The sequence below is a fragment of the Salvelinus alpinus genome, chromosome 20, assembly GCF_045679555.1.
Source record: "Salvelinus alpinus chromosome 20, SLU_Salpinus.1, whole genome shotgun sequence".
NCBI classification, from domain to species: Eukaryota; Metazoa; Chordata; class Actinopteri; order Salmoniformes; family Salmonidae; genus Salvelinus; species Salvelinus alpinus.
Window position 1 is genome coordinate 51,181,612 of NC_092105.1, and position 20,801 is coordinate 51,202,412.

The 20,801-nt window shown below is 43.0% G+C and overlaps 1 protein-coding gene across 26 annotated transcripts in view; it reads left to right on the top strand.

Moving 5' to 3' along the window:
- The window catches only part of LOC139547192 (E3 ubiquitin-protein ligase MYCBP2), a 313,317-nt gene that overhangs the window by 214,581 nt on the left and 77,935 nt on the right, over window positions 1-20,801 (top strand). For 11 of the 26 annotated variants that reach the window (XM_071356258.1, XM_071356266.1, XM_071356259.1 and 8 more), the window contains 15 exons: window positions 2,090-2,312; window positions 2,736-2,854; window positions 4,339-4,426; window positions 4,932-4,981; window positions 5,177-5,349; window positions 5,535-5,679; window positions 10,478-10,687; window positions 11,674-11,729; window positions 11,895-12,025; window positions 12,334-12,431; window positions 13,233-13,349; window positions 14,367-14,507; window positions 16,002-16,076; window positions 17,334-17,567; window positions 20,587-20,719. In XM_071356258.1, the coding sequence (XP_071212359.1) occupies window positions 2,090-2,312; window positions 2,736-2,854; window positions 4,339-4,426; window positions 4,932-4,981; window positions 5,177-5,349; window positions 5,535-5,679; window positions 10,478-10,687; window positions 11,674-11,729; window positions 11,895-12,025; window positions 12,334-12,431; window positions 13,233-13,349; window positions 14,367-14,507; window positions 16,002-16,076; window positions 17,334-17,567; window positions 20,587-20,719 (1,993 nt within the window). The remainder of the gene's footprint in view (window positions 1-2,089; window positions 2,313-2,735; window positions 2,855-4,338; window positions 4,427-4,931; window positions 4,982-5,176; window positions 5,350-5,534; window positions 5,680-10,477; window positions 10,688-11,673; window positions 11,730-11,894; window positions 12,026-12,333; window positions 12,432-13,232; window positions 13,350-14,366; window positions 14,508-16,001; window positions 16,077-17,333; window positions 17,568-20,586; window positions 20,720-20,801) is intronic. The other 15 variants (XM_071356261.1, XM_071356263.1, XM_071356284.1 and 12 more) reach the window with 11 other exon arrangements.

Genomic DNA, 20,801 nt, shown 5'->3' on the forward strand with positions numbered 1-20,801 from the left:
GGATGGATGGGGCCATGTATCGCGAGATCTTGGCCAACAACCTCCTTCCCTCAGTAAGAGCATTGAAGATGGGTCGTGGCTGGGTCTTCCAGCATGACAACGACCCGAAACACACAGCCAGGGCAACTAAGGAGTGGCTCCGTAAGAAGCATCTCAAGGTCCTGGAGTGGCCTAGCCAGTCTCCAGACCTGAACCCAATAGAAAATCTTTGGAGGGAGCTGAAAGTCCGTATTGCCCAGCGACAGCCCCCAAACCTGAAGGATCTGGAGAAGGTCTGTATGGAGGAGTGGGCCAAAATCCCTGCTGCAGTGTGTGCAAACCTGGTCAAGAACTACAGGAAATGTATGATCTCTGTAATTGCAAACAAAGGTTTCTGTACCAAATATTAAGTTCTGCTTTTCTGATGTATCAAATACTTATTTCATGCAATAAAATGCAAATTAATTACTTAAAAATCATACAATGTGATTTTCTGGATATTTGTTTTAGATTCTGTCTCTCACAGTTGAAGTGTACCTATGATAAAAATTACAGACCTCTACATGCTTTGTAAGTAGGAAAACCTGCAAAATCGGCAGTGTATCAAATACTTGTTCTCCCCACTGTATATACATACATACACACACACACACACACACACACACACACACACACACACACACACACACACACACACACACACAGTACCAGTCAAACGTTTGGACACCTACTCATTGAAGGGTTTTCTTTATTTTTACTACATTGTAGAATAATAGTGGACTTCAAAACTATGAAATAACACATATGGAATCATGTAGTAACCCAAAAAGTGTTATACAGATTCTTCAAAGATTCTTCATTCTCCTGGAGGTGTGTTTTCCTGTTGAGAAACAAATGATAGTCCCACTAAGCGCAAACCAGATGGGATGGCATATTGCTGCAGAATGCTGTGGTAGCCATGCTGGTTAAGTGTACCTTGAATTGTAAATAAATCACTGACAGTGTCACCAGCAATGCACCATCACACCTGCTCCTCTTTCCTTCACCGTGGGAACCATACATGCGGAGATCATCTGTTCACCTACTCTGCGTCTCACAAAGACACGGCAGTTAGAACAAAAAATCTCCAATTTGGACTCATCAGACCAAAGGACAGATTTCCACCAGTGTGATGTCCATTGCTTGTGTGTCTTGGCCCACGCAAGTCCCTCCTTTTTATTGGTGTCCTTTAGTAGTGGTTTCTTTGCAGCAATTCGACCATGGAGGCCTGATTTACACAGTCTCCTCTGAACAGTTGATGTTGAGATGTATCTGTTACTTGAACTCTGAAGCATTTATTTGGGCTGCAGTTTCTGAGGCTGGTAACTCTAATGAACTTATCCTCTGCAGCAGAGGTAACTCTGGGTCTTCCTTTCCTGTGGTTGTCCTCATGAGCGGCAGTTTCATCATCGCGCTTGATGGTTTTTGTGACTGCACTTGAAGAAACTTTAAAAGTTCTTGAAATTTTCCGTATTGACTGACCTTCATGTCTTAAAGTAATGATGGACTGTCGTTTCTCTTTGCTTATTTGAGCTGTTCTTGTCATAAAATGGACTTGGTCTTATACCAAATAGGGCTGTCTTCTGTATACCAACCCTACCTTGTCACAACACTGATTGCTCAAACACATGAAGGAGGAAAGAAATTCCACAAATTTACTTTTAACAAGGCACACTTGTTAATTGAAATGACGACCTCATGAAGTAGGTTGAGAGAATGCCAAGAGAGTGCAAAGCTCTCATCAAGGCAAAGGGTGGCTACTTTGAAGAAGTACACTTGTACCCAACACTTGTTTCGTTGCTACATGACTCCATATGTGTTATTTCATAGTTGTGATGTCTTCATTATTATTCAACAATGTAGAAAATATAAAAAATAAATAGTTGTGTCCAAACTTTTGACTGGTACTGTATATTGGAGCTGATAGAATCACATTGGACTTCCTACTAGGGCACACTGCCTCAGTGCTAAAAGTGTAACTCTGGTTCATAGGCACATGTATATATGAGCCTGGATGATTTCCTTTAATTGTTTCATTGCTTTGACCATCCTCTCCCCCACCACACCTCAGGTGTCGTTCCCGGACTGCGTGCGGTGGACCACCATCGAGTTTGACCCCCAGTGTGGCACGGCCCAGCCCGAGGATGTCCTCCGCCTGCTCATCCCGAGCCGCTCAATCCACCTGTCCAGCCTCGGCACCAAGCCCCTGGCCCATGACACCATCAACACCTGGGTGGAGCTCAAGAAGATCTCCGGCTCCAATGGCTGGCCCACCACCGTCCTAGTGCTGCCAGGTAAGATAAGAGGTCCAACAATTCACCTCCAGTCAGATGACACTCTTTGACAAAGCTTTTCTTTATTTTGAGGCTCCGATCCATGCATAATTATTGTTCTGTGGCTAATGCTGAGTGGGCAAAATTGGTTGAAATGACTTAGTTTCAAACAGATTTGCCTGTTGGGTGATAGTTTTTTGTTTCAGTAGGAAGGCATTTCATTTGACTAGCTAACTAAAATGACACGCATGTGAACAAACATCTGAAGCCAATCGAAGGTTAGCTTATAGATCGATTCGGGGAAGCTCAATCTCTTCAATGGGCAGCTCTGCTAAACCACCTGCATGAATTAATCTCAGCTAACCTACATTAAAGTAGTCCCCCTGTCCTCCCTGCTGTCAATATCACCGTATCCACCTGTGTGTTCTTCCTCTGGGATTCCAGGAAACGAGGCCCTGTTCTCCTTGGAAACGGCGTCTGACTACGTGAAAGACGAGAAGGCTTGTTTCTACGGCTTCAAGTGTGTTGCCGTGGGATACGAATTCAACCCCGGACCAGATGAGGTAAAGAGGAACTTGTTTTTGCGTGTTAAAGGTGTTGTTTACCCCAAAAACAAGATTTTCCTATTCTTGAACTGTCTGTAGTCAGAAAACGTTTTTTTTTTTGACAACAAATGATAGATTTTGATATACTGTTAGAAAATCTTGAACTCACGATTATTGCTCATTATTCATCACGACCGTCAAGCTTGGCCTCTATCCCAGGCCTTGAATTCCACAACTCATTGTGTCCTGATCCCTCCACCCCTCTCGAGCTGTCCGCTCATCAAGCTTGTATGCATCTCGAACAGGGCAAAAGACATATGCTTGCCTGAGCAGCAGAGAAAGTTCCTTAATAATTACATTAAGTTCACACAATGATTCAGCCCTCTAGCCAACAACAAGGAAAAATATCTGGTCATATTTTTTTTTAACAAGTTTCCTTTCCAAAACAGAGCTTGCTTTGAAGCTTGAATTGGGATAGGGAAAGACATTACAAGTGTCACACATTGTTATTGGTATAGATGCAGATCAACTACAGCAATTTACATGCGTGTGTATCTGGTAACAAACATACTATTTGTTGTGCTTCAGCATTTAAACACAGCTGGAAACACAGCTGCTCCTCCACTGCAACTTCGACACTGGCGAACTGCATGTCTGAGTGTGCCGAGTGGAAAGTGGGAGAGGAGAGGGGGAGGAAGAGATGGTAGCCATTCACGTACTCTTCTCGCTAGATCACTTAAAATGCAGTGAATTTATCCCTTGCTTGCTACCAAGTTACAATCACTGTAGACACTTGTGAAAAAAGTAATCCGCAGTTGGTCCACTGGCTCCAACCACACGTGAAATGTTGTCAGTTATGGCTTTATCTGAGAGTTTAAGTCGTTTGATGGAATGCATGTATGTATAAACTGAAACTGGAGAATATATTCCCCTTTAAGTCAAATGTGAAAAAAATTATAGGTTTCCCTGTAAAATTCAAACTTTAACTTACTTTACTGTATCTACTGAGGTAACCCTGTGTGTGTGTGTGTGTGTGTGTGTGTGTGTGTGTGTGTGTGTGTGTGTGTGTGTGTGTGTGTGTGTGTGTGTGTGTGTGTGTGTGTGTGTGTGTGTGTGTGTGTGTGTGTGTGTGTGTGTGTGTGTGTGTGTGTGTGTGTGTGTGTGTGTGTTAATTTCATCAACAAAAATAGTGACAAAAATATTTGAAAAAACAATAACTAAACAAACAAAAAAATGTGTTGACTAAAATGAGACGAGACAAAATTAGCTCTGACAAAAAAAGTGGACTGGACAAGAGATTTTGGAGAGATTGAGAGCTTTTCAGTAATGAGCATAATTAATTAGCAGCACGGATGTGCAGCGCAGTTCTTTTCAGCAGTCGGAAGGATACGTCATTTATTCAAATTACAACAATGTTAAGACTTAATTAAATTTTTGTCAAAATGACAAGACTAAATCTGAAAAAGAGTGCCAAAATTAACACTGGTGTGTGTGTGTTTCAGGGTATTATCCAGCTGGAGAAGGAGTTGGCATACTTGGGCAGTGTGTGTGCTGCTGCTCTCATGAAGAAGGATCTGGCTCTGCCTATAGGTGAGGGAGATCATAGAACATTACAACATGGTAGAACTGATAGGGAGGGAACACAGGAGAAAATATATTGAACTTCAACTCGTATTCTTTCAAAACAAGTACCAGGTGCTTAGTTTTCATTATTGAAGTTTATTTTTGTTTTTAATTTTCAGCTAAAGTGCAAATATATGGTCACTATATTGGCACCCTTGCACTATACAATGGAGTGCAATGGAGCAGAATGTTATTTTTTCTCTTTTCACAACTGGTTAATAATTTAGTCCAGGACATTTTGTGACTTTAAAGTGAAAAATCTCAATTTCAGTGCATCTTTTTTAAAATTGGTTCTGTGTCGTTGTAAATCAAACAAATACACATGTTGATCATCAAATGTTAAATAAACTTCATATTATTTTAGGAGAAATAGTGAATCGTGCAAGGGTGTGAATATATTTGACCCCAACTGTATGTGTATGTAAGATTATAATTTGCACTCAATGGCATATCCTGTTTTATACTTTCCCAGGGAATGAACTTGAAGAGGACCTTGAGATTCTTGAAGAGGCCTCTCTCCAGGTATTCTGATGTCATTTCACTTTTTTATGAAAATCACATTGTGACATAACTCAAGCTGTCAAGGGTGTAACCATGGCTTATGAAAAATCACAATGGACACATTTCTTCTATCAAGCCTTCGTCAGCATGTAACCATGACATACTTCCATCTCCTCCCCCTCTCCTTCCCCCCTTAACTCCCCCCTCTCCCCACAGGTGTGTAAGGCCCACTCAGGTATCCTGGGCAAGGGGCTGGCCCTGTCCCACTCCCCCACCATCCTGGAGGCTCTTGAAGGCAACCTGCCCCTGCACCTGCAGACCAACGAGCACTCCTTCCTGGAGGACTTCATCACCTGTGTGCAGAACTCCAGCGGAGGACGCCTGGCCAGGTGAGAGAAAGGAAGAGAGCGTGTAGACACAAAAAACGTAGGCTCGGACACACATTCCCACATACACACGCACACTAAGCATGGACGTACGTACACACACAAACACACACACACTACTGTGAAGCAAATATCAGCTCGTGGCCATGTCAATAAATAGATGAATGCATAAATTCTCCCCCCTCCAGGTGGCTGCAGCCAGACTCGTACGCGGACCCCCAGAAGACTTCTCTGATTCTGAACAAGGACGACATCCGCTGCAGCTGGCCCACCACAGTGGCCGTCCAGACCAAAGACCAGTACGGAGACATAGTGCACGTGCCAAACATGAAGGTCAGGTTTTATTTTTCCGTTGGTTTTTTCTTCGATTCTTACCTCATGTAATATAAAGCCTACATCATCACATTATTTTGTAGTGACGGTGATCATCCACTTATGTTTGCAGCACACTACCTATTCAGACTGTTAGCTAACCTGTTGTTCGGACTTGGCGAGAAAGCTAGCTACCAAGTCACTGAAATGTGCATTAAACCCTTACATTGGCCTATATACATCGGGGAGAACAAGTATTTGATACACTGCCGATTTTGCAGGTTTTCCTACTTACAAAGCATGTAGAGGTCTGTAATTTTTATCATAGGTACACTTCAACTGTGAGAGACGGAATCTAAAACAAAAATCCAGAAAATCACATTGTATGATTTTTAAATAATTAATTTGCATTTTATTGCATGACATAAGTATTTGAACACCTACCAACCAGTAAGAATTCCGGCTCTCACAGACCTGTTAGTTTTTCTTTAAGAAGCCCTCCTGTTCTCCACTCATTACCTGTATTAACTGCACCTGTTTGAACTCGTTACCTGTATAAAAGACACCTGTCCACACACTCAATCAAACAGATTCCAACCTCTCCACAATGGCCAAGACCAGAGAGCTGTGTAAGGACATCAGGGATAAAATTGTAGACCTGCACAAGGCTGGGATGGGCTACAGGACAATAGGCAAGCAGCTTGGTGAGAAGGAAACAACTGTTGGCGCAATTATTAGAAAATGGAAGAAGTTCAAGATGACGGTCAATCACCCTCGGTCTGGGGCTCCATGCAAGATTTCACCTCGTGGGGCATCAATGATCATGAGGAAGGTGAGGGATCAGCCCAGAACTACACGGCAGGACCTGGTCAATGACCTGAAGAGAGCTGGGACCACAGTCTCAAAGAAATTCATTAGTAACACACTACGCCGTCATGGATTAAAATCCTGCAGCGCACGCAAGGTCCCCCTGCTTAAGCCAGTGCATGTCCAGGCCTGTCTGAAGTTTGCCAATGACCATCTGGATGATCCAGAGGAGGAATGGGAGAAGGTCATGTGGTCTGATGAGACAAAAATAGAGCTTTTTGGTCTAACTCCACTCACCGTGTTTGGAGGAAGAAGAAGTATGAGTACAACCCCAAGAACACCATCCCAACCGTGAAGCATGAAGGTGGAAAGATCATTCTTTGGGGATGCTTTTCTGCAAAGGGGACAGGACGACTGCACCGTATTGAGGGGAGGATGGATGGGGCCATGTATCGCGAGATCTTGGCCAACAACCTCCTTCCCTCAGTAAGAGCATTGAAGATGGGTCGTGGCTGGGTCTTCCAGCATGACAACGACACGAAGCACACAGCCATGGCAACTAAGGAGTGGCTCCGTAAGAAGCATCTCAAGGTCCTGGAGTGGCCTAGCCAGTCTCCAGACCTGAACCCAATAGAAAATCTTTGGAGGGAGCTGAACGTCCGTATTGCCCAGCGACAGCCCCGAAACCTGAAGGATCTGGAGAAGGTCTGTATGGAGGAGTGGGCCAAAATTCCTGCTGCAGTGTGTGCAAACCTGGTCAAGAACTACAGGAAACGTATGATCTCTGTAATTGCAAACAAAGGTTTCTGTACCAAATATTAAGTTCTGCTTTTCTGATGTATCAAATACTTATGTCATGCAATAAAATGCAAATTAATTACTTAAAAATCATACAATGTGATTTTCTGGATTTTTGTTTTAGATTCCGTCTCTCATAGTTGAAGTGTACCTATGATAAAAATTACAGACCTCTACATGCTTTGTAAGTAGGAAAACCTGCAAAATCGGCAGTGTATCAAATACTTGTTCTCCCCACTGTAGATAGTGCCAAATATAAATGTTTTTACCAAAATAACTGTAAAAAGCATATGGATGGCCGTGGTTGCAACAAAGAGAATACTTTGGAGATTATGGGGGAAATTATCAGACCAAAGGTGAGGACAAAACAGTTCACCTGACACAAAACTGAATCCAAACATTACATTATTTTATGTTCAGTACATTTTGCATTTACTGTACTTTTCACAGCGTTTGTCAGTAACAAAATCAGAAAATTCTCTGGATACATTCAGTAACATAATAAGAATATTCATTGAAATGTTGGAAGTGGCGCAAGACAAGAAAAAACAATTCCAAGGCTTTGAGCGCCTTGGAACTAACTAGTGTCTCCAAGTGGCCACACAACTCTCTAACTGCACAGTTCTTAAGTCATTTCAATGCATTTACTTTTGACATTTTAGTAATTTAGCAGATGCTCTTATCCAGAGCGACTTACAGGAGCAATTTTAAGTGCCTTGCTCAAGGACACATCGACAGATTTTTCACTTAGTCTGCTCGAGGATTCAAACCAGCGACCATTCGGTTACTGGCCCAATGCTTTGAACCGCTAGGCTACCTGCTGCCCTCCAAAAACAATACATAATAAATCACATTCTTTGTCAGGTGGGCATCGTTTGCAAGCTAATTCTATTGCCAACATGACTAAATATGATCTTAGTGTAAGGCTTTCAAAAGGCACTTCAGACAAACAGATTGTAATTTTGGTGGGCATAGACTGGAGTCATGAGTGCATTCAAACGTGTGTTCCGCGGCAAATTTTCTTCACAATACGAAAAACATAGGCTCAAGCTGTTCAGGACAACACAGGGTATAACGCATCCTTGTAACTGGATTAAACGTAGTGATCATAAACATTTTAAAATATAGAAATGTATAGTGCTTGTGTGACATCAAAGCAGTATTTATTATAATCCTCAATGTCTCATCTGTCAGAACACATCAACACCTCTCGATTTACAGTATTTCCCTCACACAGCATTTCACTCACTCAGACAACAACAAATGTGCAAGAGTAGCCCCATTAAAAAAATATATATACTTTTTTTTCTTTCTTTTAACCTCACTAGGGTATGTGGGACACTCCACCTTGTCAACAGCCAGTGAAACTGCATGGTGCCAAATTCAAAACAACAGAAAAGGCATAATTAAAATTCCTCAAACATACAAGTATTTTACACCATTTTAAAGATACACTTGTTGTAAATCCAGCCACAGTGTCCGATTTCAAAAAGGCTTTACAACGAAAGCACACCAAACGATTATGTTAGGTCAGAGCCAAGTCACAGAAAAACACAGCCATTTTTCCAGCCAAAGAGAGGAGTCACAAAAAGCAGAAATTATAGATAAAATGAATCACTAACCATTGATGATCTTCATCAGATGACACTCATAGGAATTCATGTTACGCAATACATGTATGTTTTGTTCGGTAAAGTTCATATTTATATCCAAAAATCTGAGTTTACATTGGTGCGTTATGTTCAGTAGTTTCAAAACATCCGGTGATTTTGCAGAGAGCCACATCAATTTACAGAAATACTCATAATAAACATTGCTAAAAGATACAACTGTTATGCATGGAATTTTAGATCCACTTCTCCTTAATGCAACCGCTGTGTCAGATTTCAAAAAACTTTACGGAAAAAGCACACCATGCAATAATCTGAGTACAGCGCTCAGACACAAAACCAAGCCATACAGATATCCGCAATGTGGTGGAGTCAACAGAAGCCAGAAACAGCATTATAAATATTCACTTACCTTTGATCTTCATCAGAATGCACTCTCAGTAATCCCAGTTCCACAATAAATTTTTGATTTGTTCGATAAAGTCCATAATTTATGTTTTTGTTTGCTCGTTTAGTACACAATCCAACTCACAAGGCGCAGGCAAGTCCAGGCGAAAGTTCAGACGAAAAGTCATATTACAGTTCGTAGAAACATGTCAAATGAAGTATAGAATCAATCTTTAGGATGTTTTTATCATAAATCATCAATAATGTTCCAACCGGAGAATTCCTTTGTCTGTAGAAATGCAATGGAACGCAAGCTAAATCTCACGTGAACGCACGTGGTCAGCTCATGCCACTCTGGCAGACCTCTGACTCATTCAGCTCCCATTCCCCCCTCCTTCACAGTAGGAGCATCAAACAAGGTTCTAAAGACTGTTGACATCTAGTGGAAGCCTTAGGAAGTGCAATATGACCCCATAGACACTGTATATTCGATAGGCAATGACTTGAAAAACTACAAACCTCAGATTTCCCACTTCCTGGTTGGATTTTTTCTCAGGTTTTTGCCTGCCATATGAGTTATGTTATACTCACAGACATCATTCAAACAGTTTTAGAATCTTCAGAGTGTTTTCTATCCAAATCTACTAAATATATGCATATTCTAGCTTTTATTGCTGAGTAGCAGGCAGTTTAATTTGGGCACGCTTTTCATCCAAAATTCCGAATGCTGCCCCCTACCCTAGTGAAGTTAACTCTGCATTATTGGAGAAGGACTTACCCGTGTCTACACCAGTTGTTTACGAAGCATGTGACGTAACATTGGATATGATTTGTGGCATCTTGTCGTGTGCGGTGCTCCAGTTTATAGCGGCTGTCAGTCAAAACACATACAGAGCTGTGAAGCGGAGAAACCTGAGCTCTGGCGACATGTATAGCAGGTTAATGTACAGCCACTGCATTCCAATTTAGGCACTTATCAATGACATATGGGATGACAGGCCGTGAGTGGAAAGGTTAACTTGGGACATTTTCAAGTCCTGGCACGTACTCTCTAGTTGCCAACCTTTAAGTTGCTGAGTGTCCCCTTGTGTCCATCGAAAATGACTGGGCGGTGATAGTCTCAGCAAATTTGAACCCACTGTAATGTTAGTACATTTTCATGGTGAACATATCTTTGCTAACTGTACGCCCATGTCTCTCCCTCTCCTCTCTCCCAGGTGGAGGTGAAGGCGGTGCCCGTCTCCCAGAAGAAGTCCATGCAGCAGGAGTGCATGAGGAAGCTGCAGCGTCTCCCAGGCAGCACCAACCCATCCTTCTCGGGTACCGCTGACCTGACCTTCGGGGGCCTGCCCATGCCCAAGCTGGAGGCCACCTATGAGCCCATGATCGTCAAGGAAGCTCGCTACATTGCCATCACAATGATGAAGGTTAGGGAACCACAGAGATAAAAACATTGCAGTGCTTGAGGCATCACTACAAACCTGGGTTCGATCCTGGGCTGTGTCGCAGCCGGCCGTGACTGGGAGATCCATGAGGCGACACACAATTGGCCCAGCGCCGTCTGGGTTAGGGGAGGGTTTGGCCAGCCGGGATGTCCTTGTCCCATCGCTCTCTAGCAACTCCTGTGGCGGGCCGCTGACACGGTCGCCAGTTGTACAGTGTTTCCTTAAAAATGTGTTATTTACAATTACGGCCTACCGGGGAACAGCCTTGTTCAGGGGCAGAACGACAGATTTTACCTTGTCATCTCGGGGATTCGATCCAGCAACCTTTCGGTTACTGCCCCAACACTCTAACCACTAGACTACCTGCCGCCCCAGCGATGGGACAAGACTGTAACTACCATTTGGATGTCGCAAAATTGGGGAGAAAAGGGGGTAAAAGCACAGAATATGTATATATATTTATTTTCAGATGTGTTTAGATTAAAAATGTGTTATCTCTGTGCATTAGAATGAAACAAATGTATCAGCTTGTAAGTAAAGAATACTGGTTTGTTTCTTCCTGGGATGCGTTTCATGCCAAGAAGATTCCAAGTACCCTTCTCTCTGCTCTTGTTCTTTTCCCTTCACATTTCAGATAGATCTGAATGGAAAAGCAACATAGCAGAACCTAGAAGAATGTGTTTGTTTCATATCATTGTGTTTTACTTTCCATTTTTTATGTATTGTGTATATAGGTATTTATAGTATAATTGTTGTTAACTGACGTGTTCGTGCAGCGCTCATCTGCAGAAGAGACAGTGGTCTCAGCATGATTCCCTGGCTAAATAAGGTTAAATAAAAAACTTAAAACTTAAGGGGAAGCTGTTGCTCAACTGGCCCATGTTTCCTTGTGAAATAATACATAGAAATTATTTCTTTTTTGAGAGTGTAACCTTTTTTGACACCATGTTTATTTTCTCCTTGTCCAGGCCTATGAGAATTACTCGTTTGAGGAGCTTCGCTTTGCTTCACCCACTCCAAAGAGGTACGAGATGAGATAAAGGTCAATTAAGTGCAGCAAAAGTAATTGAGTGAGAACAAACACCATTTGAACCCAGGTTTTATGACAACATTTGATGAGAAGTGAGGGGGAAGCGGGTCTGTTCATTTGGAGTGAAACGCTTTCATCCCTGTTTCTCTCCACCGCCAGGCCCAGTGAGAACATGTTGATCCGGGCCAACACAGACGGGACGTACAGTGCCAACTGGACCCCCGGGGCTGTGGGTCTCTACACAATCCACGTCACCATCGACGGCATTGAGATCGGTAACGTAGAACAGGGTTGGGTTCACTTATATTTCTATTTAGTCATTTCATTGTAGTAAGTTAACAGAGATTCCAATTCCCATTTTCCTGTATGCAAATTGGACTAGAGCTCAAGTCAGTTGATGTCATTTGAAGTTTCTGTTCATTTGAAGTTTGTCACAGCACAAGCCCTCCAAAAACTGTATGTTGGTATTGTGGTTTGTTTATTATTAGAGAAACTAACTGTATTAGTTAGGAAATCTATTAAACACATATTTGTTGTTAATATAAATTAAAGTTATCTGCTAGCGGAGTGTGGACTGTGTGCATGTTTAACCCACTAGATGCTGGTCTGGAGGTGGAGGTGAAAGACCCTCCTAAAGGCATGATCCCACCTGGCACACAGATGGTTAAACCCAAGGCCGATCCCCAACCTAGCAAGGTGAGACCGACACACCTGACTCCACATACTCATCTGAGAACAGACACTCATCTGAGAACAGACACGTCCCTAAACCAAAGGACATGAAAACACACCGTCACAGCCAGTCGTGTGTTCATTCACTGTTTGTTTCTGGTCCTCTGTTGTTTCCTCCAGCTGTTGTAAGTGTCTGGATGTAATGCATAGGAATATTTATTTCACGTCTTGTTCACTCTCATTCCAACTGGTGCTTATCTGTTGAGACATTTATCATGAAGAACATTGCAACGTGCAGTGAATGTTTCCACTGTCACGAACCAAGTTATGTATCTTTGTTTTTGTGGCAGACAATAATTTAACCGACAATGGGGAAACAAGCAACGAACCGCAAATTTCCACTCAGCTCTTTGTATCTCCCTTCTGATCTTGTGTACAGTGGATCATATCCAACACCAATAAGAGAACTGGGTGGATGGTAGGGTTTCTTATTGTTTTAATTGATTACGTTTTTATTATTTAACCATCTGTATTTCAAGTCAACCTTGGGTTTGCCCTGGATATGTCCAACCAGCACTGTTCAGAACGGAGCACTTCTACACTTTCTCCCACTGTGTGTGTGTCTCTGTGTGTGTGTGTGTGTACACTTTACACGCGTGCGTGTGTGTGATCCGTGACCAAGAGTGCCTGCATTGCCTTTGTGATTATGTCTGTGTCTCTGCAGTGTGTGTGTCCTCCCCTCTGTTGCCTCTTTTCCGCTTTCCCCTCCTGAGGCTCCTACGGCTTACCTGCTTACTGTCTTCCTGTCTCCTCTGCTTCTCTCAGGTCCGCAAATTTGTGTCCAAGGACAGCGCAGGCCTCCGTGTGCGTAGTCACCCTTCCCTGCAGAGCGAACAGATAGGCATAGTGCAAGTCAATGGCACCATCACTTTCATTGATGAGGTAAACTGTTCTAGACTAGGCGATTTGATCGAGTTGTAGAATTAGATTCTCTTTATTTTCTTTTATCTTTTCTTTGTCTGTTTTTTTTCTTAATTCCTCTTAATTTTACTGCATACTAACTTGACATCCAAGTGTGTGACCTTAAAGGTTTGCAACATTACAGAAACCATCACAAAAGTTCCTCCAACCTTCTGGAAAAACCTGTGAGGCTTTGGGAATGTTTCTGGGATTTTGCGACCTTAACCTCAGACGTTTGCGCAAGTCATGCATTATGGTCAGCGGGGGATTTCTGTGGAAATCTGAGATATATGTGCAGAACACGAGTCAGGATTCAGTCCTCGCAATCTACAGAGTAAATGTGTATGACGGTTTTGAGTACAGTGAAACTGCAGTGTGTCTACCTCTTTCTAGTTATTGCTGCTTCTCTTCTGAGCTCACTTATTTGTTACTTTTGCCTTTGTGTTGCTTCATACACATGCAAGACACTCCGAGGCTGCAGCGAGAAAAACATCAACCTTATGGCAGAGCATGTTGTGTACAGTTTTGTGTAGGAAAGAAGCACCAGTCAGAATTTTGTCATCCATTTTAGCCTAGGAAGGCCTTTCAGAGTTTTTGTCAAACCTCTTCTCAAACCTTGGCAAAAAAGCAGAGACCGTCCAAACCAATACGAGAGAGGCACAGCATTCTGCTAAGTGATGTTACTCTCAGTTCATTGTGTTTTCACAAAGCATGCTACCAAGCATCAACCATTTATTTTAGGACAGGTTTTAAACCTGGGTTTTACATTGTTCTGCACCACTCAGTATAGGTGACTCTGCCTTTCTTCTTGTTGAATCTGGGTTTCTGGAGCCATTCAGTTGACTACCCTATTATTCGGCCTCCCTCTCTCTCCCGCTGCAGCCTCGCGTAAGGTGCTCTTATTGCCCGGGGGACTCCGCCACCCCTCTTTCCGTTTCCATAGTGACATGAGGGGGGCATGGCTGTGCTCTCTGCCCTCTGTTGCTTGTTTTCCCATAGATCCACAATGATGATGGTGTTTGGCTCAGGCTGAATGATGAGACAGTAAAGAAGTATGTGCCCAACATGAATGGGTACACTGAAGCCTGGTGCCTCTCTTTTAACCAGCATGTGGGCAGGAGCCTGCTGGTCCCAGCCAACGTAAGTAAAATGACGATCAGTCAGTCAGTCTGTAGGATAGAAGGGTAGTCTTACCCCCCTATGCTGCTCATTTGGGGAAAACATCACAAATCAGTGCTTCCACCATTCATGTGTAACTCAATTGGAACCCCCCCCCCCCCCCCCAACTCAATGGGATTGATTTGTTGTGTGATGATGGTTGTATTGAAGTTTGACGATTCCCCTTTATCGTCTACCTACCTACACACTGTGTATAGTGATATTGGATGGTATCCGTTCCCCAAATGTCTACAAGCATGAAGTATTGAGAACCTCCTTTAACAGTTTGAAAGAACTTAAGTGTGTTGTTGCATGATGTGTCCAAATGGATGTCACTGCTGTGTCATGAGCCCTCACTAAGGGCAACGTGCATGTCTCAGGGGATTAAAACTATTTACTTTAGCGTGACTAGAATCATGTGTTCAGTTGGACTCTCGAAAAACCCTCACATGATCAGTTAATACATGTTTAATGCATTGAAGGCATCCCCAATGCATGAATGGACCAGAAAGAGAGAGGTAGTCGACGAGCATTTTCAGTGTGTTTAGTTTAAGAGGGTCTTAGCTGCACTGTCTGGTATTCTCTTCACCTCTTCCTCATTGCTTCTTCTCGCCCACGCTTCGTAAGCACAGGCACCTCAGAGCAACACAAAAAGAGCTCTTCTCTCTCAAAAGAGATTTAACATACATTTGTTCCATGGCACAAACAACCTCTAAAATCTAAAGGCCAGTTTGTTAGACTCAGATGAAGCCTAGTCCTGGCCTAAAAAAAATATTTTTCATTTGTGCATGCTTTTTAGTCCAGGATTAGGCATAATCTGTGTCCGGGAAACTGGCCCTGTCTAATCCGGGACTTCATAGGTGGATAGATTAAGAACTGTTAATATTCATTAATAAATGTCATTGCCTACGTATTCACAGCTATTCGCAAAATTGATGGTTTTCGGTCATGAGGCATTCATTGGTCCCCAACACAGTTTCATATAGAAATTGTGCTTCTACCACTCCACAATTCCACCTATGCATTTGGTTGCTCTATGAGGCTTCTAAGGTTCACAGAGGCTTCTATGTAAAGGGTGTTGTCAAACAGCATGACACACTACATCCTATGTGTTGAAATGGATTTTAAGAGATTTTCTGGGCGGGATTGTTAACCCATAATGGGTTTAAAAATTCCAACCCCTTCCCACACAAAATAAAAAAATGTCTGTGTTCCGAATCCTTCACAACATCTTGCCATTTCTTCACAATTGCTTGAGTACAAGGCCTTTCTGGTACCCCGTCAAAATTGGTGAAAGCCTACTCTTCTCAAGTTCAATTACAAAATAACTTATACACGGCAAAAAATTGCAGAAAAAATATGAATAATGATTTCTTCCCCCCAAAAAAGACATCAGCGTTTGTTCTCTCCCTTTTTCTCACACTTAAATGAATCCTCTTGCCGTTTCTTGACTTGTACTTACGATTTGTTGCTCAGAGTGTCTTTAACGCTAGCCAAGGAGTCAGGGATATCGGCTTTTTGTTGTGGACCCCCTTAACTATATTCCCACAGGTGAGTTGTGTGAAGGAGAGATGTGTATGGCTTGGCTGCTCTGTTGCTTTTTCATCCATCTGTTATTTCCATGTTTCCTATTGAGTTCTTGAATTTGAGTTATAGTGAACTTTGAGTTTTTAACCACAGTTGCATGACTTTCTGAGTAGTTTAATTTAAGAACACTGTCGTTCTACCTCAATTCCCCTTTAGGAATCAACTATTCATTCAAAGTCCATTTGTTATGCTGTCTGTCCCGTGATAACTTTGTTCCCATTTCACATGAAATTCAAGCTATTGAGTGAAATGGACATGTGTGTGTTGCATGAGGGTTAATAACAATGACACTAATATGTTACATGTGGCTTTTGTATGAAAGGGTAGATGACATGTAGCCTACTGTATGTGTCTAGTACTCTGGCCCCCATTTTTTGTCATTTACATTTGACATTTTAGTAATTTAGCAGAAGCTCTTATCCAGAGCAACTTACAGTAGTGAGTGGGTCATTTTTTTCTGATTTTTCCCATGCTGACATTAATCTCCCTTGTTATTAGAAGTCTACCCATAACCACACATCTATGAAACAATTGAAACATATTTCAGGCTGGCACAGTATGAAGTGATACATTCTTTTAGTTGATGCATTTAGTCATACTTTTAGTCGTCACACTTTTTGAGAACTTTGTGGCATTCAGGTGTTGCCAATGACACCTGTCTTGTCCACTTTATGCCATTGAGACAGTATCAGCCCAACAACAACCTGTGCACCTGATGCTCATAGAGTGTCCTCGAAAAAAAATCTGATAGTCATTGCTGCAGCATTGAAATATATATATTTTTTTAAACCTTTATTCAACTAGGCAAGTCAGTTATGAATGGCCGGTTGTGATACCGGAACCCGGGATCGAACCAGGGTCTGTAGTGACGCCTCTAGCACTGAGATGCAGTGCCTTAGACCGCTACGCCACTCGGGAGCTGTGCTTTAGGTTTATGTCAACATTTGCTACAGAGAGTGAATCCTACTGGTTTTGTTGAACTGATAGCTCTTTGGACAGTACTGTAAAACTTTAATTGAACTGATGGGACTTTTATTATTCGATAACCTGAAACACTAGTCACGCTATATCGTCTCTCATAAGACACATACACACACAGTTGTCAGGAATCAGGATGAAAATATGACATCACATCAGACAAATCCATCACTACTCTTCCATTGACTGTAGTCTTCTAACCGAGCCTGATTGGTATTAACGCCTGTCAATTCCCTCTTGCAGGAGGCAGGAAGCCAATCCGAGCAGAGTGTTAAGGAGGTGAGCTCCAGCGGCCGCCCCTCCCAAGAGGCCCCCTCAATGCAGGAGCAGGACAGGGTGGGGCAGGGCGGCGGCCCTGGGCTTTATAAGGTAGTGAAGACGGGTCCCTCGGGTCACAACATCAGAAGCTGCCCAAACCTTAGGGGTATCCCCATTGGAATGTTAGTACTTGGGAACACGGTCAAGGCAGTAGGCGAGGTACGCACCCCCCCCCCAAAAAAATAAAAAATAAATAACAAATGTGATGTCTTAAATTACTTATTGTGGCTGCCTTTAAATGATAATTAATCAATCTAGATTACTTAATTACTATTTTGTAGTTCTTATACCCATTTTTTTTGATCTCTCTTTGCAAAAACAGACAGAAGTTGTTGTAATGTCTTTTGTTTCCTCCCCCTTTTGCTTGTAAATTGGTTGACTTGTTTTGGATGTATGTACTTTACCATTGAAAGGGTGAATACATGAGATGCCTCTGGGTCGGGGTGTGTGCTCTGTCCTTTCTTTCAACATGAGGAGGCTCTTTTCTTTAAAGAACACACTCCAGTGGCTACAGCATTTTTGATTTGTTTCCTTTTGCATTTATACATTTTCGTTCATTTTAATATATACTGAACAAAAATATAAACGCAACATGCAAAATGTCAACGGTTTTACTGAGTTACAGTTCACATAAGGAAATCAGTCATTTGAAATGAATGAATTAGGCCCTAATCTATGGATTTCAGATGACTGGGCAGGGGCGCACCATGGGTGGGCCTGGGAGGTCATAGGCCCACCCAGTTGGGAGCCAGGCCCAGCCAATCAGAATGAGTTTGTCCTCACAAAAGGGCTTTATTACTGACAGAAATACTCCTCAGTTCCATTAGCTGTCCAGGTGGCTGGTGTCAGACGATCCCGCAGGTGAAGAAGACGGATTTGGAGGTCCTAGGCTGGCGTGGTTACACTTGGTCTGCGGTTGATTCACCTCTGATAACCAGGTGGTGAATCGCATCTCTGCATGTCTGGCAGACATATCAGTGTGGATGACGGATCACCACCTCAAGCTGAACCTCGGCAAGACGGAGCTGCTCTTCCTCCCGGGGAAGGACTGCCCGTTCCATGATCTCGCCATCACGGTTGACAACTCCATTGTGTCCTCCTCCCAGAGTGCTAAGAACCTTGGCGTGATCCTGGACAACACCCTGTCGTTCTCAACTAACATCAAGGCGGTGACCCGTTCCTGTAGGTTCATGCTCTACAACATTCGCAGAGTACGACCCTGCCTCACGCAGGAAGCGGCGCAGGTCCTAATCCAGGCACTTGTCATCTCCCGTCTGGATTACTGCAACTCGCTGTTGGCTGGGCTCCCTGCCTGTGCCATTAAACCCCTACAACTCATCCAGAACGCCGCAGCCCGTCTGGTGTTCAACTTTCCCAAGTTCTCTCACGTCACCCCGCTCCTCCGCTCTCTCCACTGGCTTCCAGTTGAAGCTCGCATCCGCTACAAGACCATGGTGCTTGCCTACGGAGCTGTGAGGGGAACGGCACCTCCGTACCTTCAGGCTCTGATCAGGCCCTACACCCAAACAAGGGCACTGCGTTCATCCACCTCTGGCCTGCTCGCCTCCCTACCTCTGAGGAAGTACAGTTCCCGCTCAGCCCAGTCAAAACTGTTCGCTGCTCTGGCACCCCAATGGTGGAACAAACTCCCTCACGACGCCAGGTCAGCGGAGTCAATCACCACCTTCCGGAGACACCTGAAACCCCACCTCTTTAAGGAATACCTAGGATAGGATAAAGTAATCCTTCTAGCCCCCCCCCCCCCCCTTAAAAGAGTTAGATGCACTATTGTAAAGTGGTTGTTCCACTGGATATCATAAGGTGAATGCACCAATTTGTAAGTCGCTCTGGATAAGAGCGTCTGCTAAATGACTTAAATGTAATGTAAATGGTTGAGGCCGGTTAGACATACTGCCAAATTCTCTATAATTACGTTGGAGGCATCTTATGGTAGAGAAATCAACATTGAATTATTTGGCAACAGCTCTGGTTGACATTCCTGCAGTCAGCATGCCAATTGCACGTTCCTTCAAAACTTGCATTATCTGTCGTGTTGTGACAAAACTGCACATTTTAGAGTGGCCTTTTATTGTCCCCAGCACCTGTGTAATGATCATGCTGTTTATTCAGCTTCTTTATATGCCACACCTGTCAGGGGGAAGGATTATCTTGGCAAATGAGAAATGCTCACTAACAGGGATGTAAAAACATTTGTGCAGAAAATTTGAGGGAAATAAGATTTTTGTTAAGATCTGTTATTTCAGCTCATGAAACATGGGACCGACACTCCACGTTGCATTTATATTTTTGTTCAGGATAGTTTATTTAAACTATCTTAGTTTATTTATCATTTGAAACTGATTCAATATTTTCTGTTTGCAAAAAAAAAAATCCTTCACTTTTTTCTGACATTGGATTCTTGAAATGCTGAAGCCATACTGTACCTCAGATGAATCTTCTCTCTTACACCTTCTGTCCTCTTTTGTTTCTTGGTGGACTTCTTTAAACTCTCTAAAATTCCTTGACCCGGAAGTGCTGAATGTTGCCTACTTCCTGCTTGACCTCTGATTGGGGATGTGGTGTTGTCATGCTGTTACTAGAATGCCCTCTCTGAACCAATGGCTCCCCGGCTCTTTCTCATTGAATCTTTCCTCGATTCCCCACATCCTATCTCCTCGTCTCCTTCTCAACACGCATCGGAAAAGATGGTCTGAGGGGAGGAACCTCGAACCTCCTCCAGTAGGGTTGAGAAGGTGGCAAGGAGATACTAAGCTATGAGGAAACATAGAAATACTCACTAAGTCTCGCTCGCTCTCTCTACGCAGTGCAACCTCTGCATTTATTAACATTTCCACTTTCCATTTGTGTCCGTCTGTCTATAGTGATGATTTTTTCAGGACCTTTAGAAAACCAAGACAAACATGAAATTACCTTTCAATATGATTCACTTTTAGAGTAAGTTGTTTAATTAATTCTCTTTAGCCAGTGAGATCTGCAAAATGCTGCTTTTATGAGAAATATTATAGCTACAATGCCGTATGGAATTGTTCTGAAGGAATGATGTACATTTTTGTATAGGTGGATGGGATTGTATTTGAGAGAATGGTGCTGTGTATGGACTGTAGCATTTGTGTGTGTGCATGTATATAGGGATAAAGAGCATTGTGTTGTGCGTCAGGTGGTAAACACGGAGGGGACGTGGGTGCAGCTGGACAAAAACAGTGTGGTGGAGTTCTGCGAGAGCGACGAAGGAGAGGCCTGGTCTCTGGCCCGAGACCGTGGGGGAAACCAGTACCTACGCCATGAGGAAGGTAAGAGCCTTTTAACTTAACTTATTGCTTTTTACTCCTGTGTCCTTTTTAAAATTTTGGGATCAGGGTCTGTATTGGGCTT